At 42.1% G+C, this 6,385-nt stretch overlaps 1 protein-coding gene across 1 annotated transcript; it reads right to left on the reverse strand.

Annotated features, from left to right (window-relative positions):
* Positions 1-3,743: 3,743 nt before the first annotated feature.
* On the reverse strand, positions 3,744-5,392 carry LOC146638388 (uncharacterized). The gene is made up of 3 exons (XM_085368141.1): positions 4,770-5,392; positions 4,487-4,655; positions 3,744-3,969 (listed from the first exon to the last, which is right to left on the reverse strand). The coding sequence occupies exons 1-3, from the start codon at positions 5,338-5,340 to the stop codon at positions 3,843-3,845; spliced, it is 867 nt and encodes a 288-aa protein (XP_085224267.1). The 5' UTR covers positions 5,341-5,392; the 3' UTR covers positions 3,744-3,842.
* Positions 5,393-6,385: the final 993 nt, after the last annotated feature.

The raw sequence follows: 6,385 nt of genomic DNA on the forward strand, positions 1-6,385 counted from the left end.
GGACTGGTGTAAGGACAACAACCTGTCTCTGAATGTTGACAAGACAAAAGAGATGGTTGTTGACTTTAGGAGGACACGAGGCGACCACTCACCGCTGAGCATCAACGGCTCCTCTGTGGAGATCGTTGACAGCACCAAATTCCTGGGCGTACACCTGGAGAAGGACCTCGGCTGGTCCCTCAACACCAGCTCCCTGCACAAGAAAGCCCAACAGCGTCTCTTCTTTCTGAGAAGACTGAGAAAGGCCCGGCTTCCACCACCGATCCTGACCACCTTCTATAGAGGAACTATTGAGAGCATCCTGAGCAGCTGCATCACTGTCTGGTTTGGGAGCTGTGCCATATCAGACCGCAAGACCCTACAGCGGATAGTGGGAACAGCAGAGAAGATCATCGGGGTCTCTCTACCCTCTATTGAGGACATCTACACCACACGCTGCATTCGCAAAGCCACCAGCATTGTGGCTGATCGGACACACCCCTCTCACACACTCTTTACACTCCTGCCATCTGGAAAAAGGTACCGAAGCATTCGGGCACGCACATCCAGACTGTGCAACAGCTTTTTTCCACAAGCCATCCGTCTCCTCAGCAAAAAGGGACTGACTGATAAACACGCACACACACACATACACTAACATTATCACTCAGCTTAACTCAAATACCTCAAAACATTGAGACTGGACTGACTAACCAACACAAGCGCAAACACACTGACCTACACCACCAAACCATCGCACACACCAACCTGTAAATGCTCTTTTGCACAATATTATTACTAGATATATTATATATTATTATTATTATTATTATTATTATTATTATTTATTTATTTTTTTTTTGCACTAACTTGTCTTGTAGCACCTTGGTTCCTGGAGGAACGTTGTTTCGCCTCACTGTGTATTTTTAAACTGTATATGGTTGAAGTGACAATAAAGTTGAACTTGAACTTGAACTTTGTTGCTCGGATCTGTCTCGGGGTCTCGTCCTTTTGAAATTCGTGCCCTGGGATGTGTCCTTATCAGTCTTTAAAACTCAGGAGCAGCGGCTCTGTCTGGATTCTTATTCTATGAGCACATCCACATTTTTCTGATCTCGGTCTTACAGTCGCCCCTAAACCTTCACGACCGCAGCGGAGGGTTCGTAACAAAGATCAGCGGATGAAATGTGCACTTCTTAAGTCATCCTCGCATTGTGTCCCACCCTCACCTCATCACAGTCCACATCCCCAGAGCCGGCGTTTGCTGCCTGTTGTTTGAACTGTGTAGGCGTTACACAATGTACTGTATGCACACGGCGAGTAGGTGGTCAGCTCCCAGATTTAAAACTCTTGTGTTTAAAAGAAACAAAAAGATTCTGCAGGAGTTGGTAGTACAGATACACACTTACTATTTTCTTTCTCCCTTTTTTGGTTCAACATTGGCACATTAGAATCATTTCCTGGTGTAAAGATGAGTAAGATCTGTGACAGGGAAGAACACTGCATGCTTATATTGTAGTTACCATAAGTGCGTTAGGGCAGGCCAACCTTGCAGTTCTCTGCTTTGTTCTTCTTCTGAACACTAATGGGGATTATAATTTACAAAATATACATCACGTTGTATTCAGTGAGTTGTATAAGTAGAAATTGATAAATGCATCATAAAAGTGTTTATTGAGGGTTTAGATGGAGGGAGCGGCCTGACTTCAACACAACCCGGCTTCATTTTGTGACCCCTGCTGCCCCCTGGTGGCTGTTTGAACAAAAGCAGATTTAAGCCCAATTTACTAAACAAGGCAAAATCCTCGAATAGAGCTCATAGGTGTGGTGAATTTCACAGGTGATTTACAAAAGTTGCTTCTAAACATAGACACAGTCAGTTCATTTTAATATCAAGCACAAAAAATAAGAAATGCATGAGAAAAAGACGATATCCACACTACGCTAAAGGTTAGTTCAGGGCTACGTTCATCTTTCATATACAGTCTATGGTAGATTCCATCTTCTTTCTTCTGTTTCAGCGCCACCACCCAACAGGAGCTGACAAACGCGATTTTGGTCCACGCTACACGTTACCCCCCTGCGAGCCTCTATCCTTTACCATTCCCCATAACACTGTTTAAAGTTTAAGATTCCAGACCTCCCGTCTCACAGTTGACGTTAACATTTTAACATTTTCAGCTCTTTCTAGAACAACAACAACAAAAAAAGTAAAATGAAAGAAATACCATTCTTGTTTAGTCCATTTGAAAACCAGAAGAAAAAGCATTTTGACTGAGTCTTTTTCTGAGTGTCAGCATTTAAATTTGACAACCTCTTTCATCATATTGCTCCTTTTATTAGCCACTGGAAAAAAAGAGAAAAGACAACTGGTGGACGTTTTGTAGCAGCTGGCTTGTCAAGTCACTCGGCCACTTTAACGAAAGCTGGGAAATTACTGCTTTTACTGGTGAGAATTTATCTGTAAGAGCATTTAGCTCCTTTGTTTGACGTGCTTATCGTTTTTTTTCGTGTTTTAAATCGATAAAATCTAGCATCTGCTGAACTCTGATTCACCTTTCTCGCAGAAATCTAATTCCCGTCCGTGGAAGTGAGGAGTCCAAATTTGAGGGAAATCCCGGAAGGGCCTGCTGAACTGCGCAGAGGTTACTATAATGATGACAGAGCGTCTTCACCGACTGGAGGAAGTGAGGCTGAAAGTTACAGTGAGGCAGCGGTGGGAAGATTGAATAAATGCATCGATGAACCTGAACCTCAGGTTCATCGATGCATTTAAATGTACAGCAGCTTCTGCTGAACGGGGGACGTGGTGATGGAGGGATGGAGAGAAAGATGGAAATATTTGAAGTAGCGATCAGGTAAAAACAGATGCTTTAATTAGCAGACTAAGAAATGCCTGTAGCTGTGTGTGAGTGTGTTTGATGGCTTTAATTAGTTGAAGTGTGTGATGAAACACAGAGGAAAATCAACAAAGTGGCATCTCTATAAAGGTTAACAACCACCCACCCTCTTCTCTCCTCCCTTCCCTTTCTCCCCAAGTAACAGAGGGACAGAGGAAATGAGAGCTGGACTCGGAATGAGAATGAGCGAGCAGAGACAGAAGAAGACGGAGTAAATGTCTTTAATCAAACAATAGCTCAAAGTGCTATCAACTTTATTTGCTACACACACAAAGACACACACAGGCGCACACATGTTGTTGCTGGAAAGTCTAAGAATTGAATTTTAACCATAACCCAGCAAATTTCTTACTGCTACGCCTACACCCAAACATGCAAAAATACATCTTGAGAAAACACAAGAGAGGAAAATATCACTTTTGGGAAATTTATTTTGCAGCCACATTAGCAAAATGACAGCAAATGGATCCATTTTTCCAACTAACACAATATGCAAGGCACACAGCAACTACACAATTCAATCAAAATATAGGCTATAAAAGCTGTGGAACATTCCTGCAAAGCAAGAACCATGTTCATGAAACAAGCATTTGTTAGACCCTCCACCAGAAAAAGTTAACTAACCTGTTAAGACTTTAAAACAAAAAACACATATTGTGTCAAAAATGATCATAATCACCGTGCAACGCAACACGCACCCTGCTGTCACCACAACCATGGCCCTGGTCAGAAAACATCAGCAAAACCACGTGGTGAAACAAACCTATACATGTGGTCTAGAAACACTGCAGTAGCAGCATGTTGTTTTTTTCTTTTCTTATGTAAATAAAGAACATTCCTACAAAGAAAGAACATCTTCATGAATTGGCTTCATGCATTCGACCAGTAAAAGGTTCCAGTACACATTGTGGAACAAAATTAACAAAGTAAAACTAACAGTCCACAGAGAGTCAAGATTTAGGCTTAGCGCCACTCGTGGTCGGCGAGATCCTGAATCAGGGTGAGGACTCGAGGGTTCACACTGAGACGACGCTTTGAGTTTTTGTTCTCTACTTTGGTTCCTTTTTCTGGGTTTATGGAGAAGAAACACCTGTAGAATAACAATCATATAAAAGTTTATTAAGCATTTTTATAATTGATCAGTTAAAATACACGTAAAAAGTAAGTAAAAATTAAGTATATACATATATATACACAGTCATGGCCATGACCACGTTCAAGACAAAGTATAACCAAAATGCTGTGGGGAAGTGAACAATGCATGGTCAAAAGTATTGGCACCCTTCACGAGTGTCTTCTGCAGTGATATGTCACACTTTAGCATTGTTAAAATCCAAAGCAAAGGTTATAGGTAGTCAGACGTCAGTTGACGCTTGGTCTAGCCCTGAGTCTCGGCCAGGCTTGGACCCGGATTCAGACTGTTAATGTATTTAAAAAAAACAAACAAACAAAAAACAACAACAACAAAAAACAGAAAAAAAAACAACTGAAACCGGCTCCAAAGCCGACCGAGACTCAGAGCCAGACCTGGACTCGAACCACATCAAAGCCAGACTCCAGATCCCAGAGTCTCAGTTATGAGAAATAACAAAGCCATTTTTGTTCACCTCTGAAGAAACTCTAAAGTGGAAGCCAGCTCAGATGGATAATGGATGTTGAAATTGTAGTAGCTCCCGAACATGAGGCACAGTGCAGAAATGAAGGAGGATATGTTTGTGCTGACGAGGTTCCGATCAACACTCAGCATGTATCTTCTTGAGGAATAGCAGGACTGTCCTGTGAACAAATTATTTAACAGGTTATATCAATAAACACGGCAGTCACATGACATTCTATAAAAAGTGCACTTAAAAAAAAAGAAAAAAAGAGAGAGCTATGAAACAGACTTACCACACACGATAATAGTGGGTGTCAGAGGCACTTGCTCCAGTTGTACCTCATCTGCCAGACATGTATCTTCAACACAGAGAAGCATGGACTCCTCCTTCTCTTCAAAGTAGCTGAGCAGAAGCAGGACCATCTCTTTCACATCATCTGAGCAGCCACTCTGCGGTCCCCGCATCCTCTGAAGCCTTGCATAAGTCTGAAGGAACACCTTGCTTTTGCTGACAGCAACTGTGGTCAAGTAGTCCAGTAGCCTTTTCCCCTTCAAATCCAAATTACGTGTGAATGTCTCTTTGAGGTCAATCCCAGTAAGTTCCTTGAAGTGGACAGACATGCCAAGTTCATCAAACCAAAACGGCCACTCCTCCCTAAGGCATTTGATACTTTTCCCCTGATTGACATGCAGACGTTGTGTGTAGTAAGTGGACTTCATTAGACTTTTTACCTCTTCTGGATTGGTGTCAGCTTGCTGGAACATCACCTTGAGTTTTTCCATCTTTTGCTGTTGGCTCTCTGGAGTTTCTTCAAGAGGCAGAAATTCTACATTCCATTTAATGCACCCGTATGTATCCTGCATGGCTGCTCTTTCTTCTAAAGGGATCTCGTCTGTGTGGTCTGAGTCAGTCTGATGTTTTCTTTTTCTTATTTTGGGTGTTGAAGTGCGCCTTACATTTTCAATTCTGTTCTGCAACTGTTTGACAAGTGAAAGGTAGCCTGCGCCAACAATCTCACCCTCTATTAAATCTTGCAGAGAATTGGGATATTTTGCCACCATTTTTCTTGCAACGTCAATTGAATGTTTTCTACCTACATGAGGGCATTTTTCCATCATCTCAGTCACAACAATCCGGACCATTTGCCTCCTCAGTTTTGGGCGAGGCCTTTTCCCCCTCTCAAGAAAATGCATCACTTCTGCAGGAAGTTTACTCCATGGAATTTCAAAGTTGTCATCCCATTGTGTGTCACATCCTGGGCTGCTGGAAGAGGTCGACGATAGACTTTGGGGTGAAAGTGAGAGCAATGACAGCGACTGGGTTGATGAGGCTTCCACAGATGATAGCGAGCTGTTCTCTGGAGTTTGGTCTTTAAATTACAAAACAAATACAATTATGATTCACACTGTATGTCTGTTCATGACCATCTCTGCTTTTGAGTTTGAATAGTTGTTTGTTGTTTTTACTTACATTTCTGTTTCCAAGCAGAAAGAAGCTTTCTTGCTTGTACAGGTCTTAATGCTGTCATCAAATCTGCCTCCGTTACGAAGCGTAGATCATCACTTGTCTCAACTCCAATGGACTGCAAGTGCTCCTCCAGGATGTTTTTGTTCACAGCTTGAAGTTCTGGTAGGACTTCCGTGATGGCGACATCTAGGAAGGTTCGCTCTGAGTCACTCATACTTGCACTGAAGAAGAAATGCCACATCCAAACAAAATAGAAAATCACATACAGTTCATACAAGTGTCACGTAATCCACATGGAGCAGGGTGTGGATTACGTGACACTTATATTAATGTTAAACTATTTACAGTGAGAAGTGAGCTATTAGTTGGACATTATTTTGCCACAATACTATGCTTTAGTGGAATGACTCTGTATTCTTGAAGAATGTATGATACCAAAGG

The sequence above is a fragment of the Diplotaxodon limnothrissa genome, linkage group LG2, assembly GCF_057381915.1.
Source record: "Diplotaxodon limnothrissa isolate DT_005_m linkage group LG2, D_limnothrissa_male_GT1.1, whole genome shotgun sequence".
Lineage (NCBI taxonomy): Eukaryota > Metazoa > Chordata > Actinopteri > Cichliformes > Cichlidae > Diplotaxodon > Diplotaxodon limnothrissa.

What these genes read in the sequence shown, in the direction of transcription:
- LOC146638388 (XM_085368141.1), bottom strand. Translation starts at nt 5,340, where the DNA reads ATGCAGGATACATACGGGTGCATTAAATGGAATGTAGAATTTCTGCCT. An exon ending in ACCCACTATTATCGTGTGTG is followed by an intron (nt 4,656 to 4,769) that starts GTAAGTCTGTTT and finishes ATTTGTTCACAG; the next exon opens with GACAGTCCTGCTATTCCTCA. An exon ending in ACTTTAGAGTTTCTTCAGAG is followed by an intron (nt 3,970 to 4,486) that starts GTGAACAAAAAT and finishes GTTATTCTACAG; the next exon opens with GTGTTTCTTCTCCATAAACC.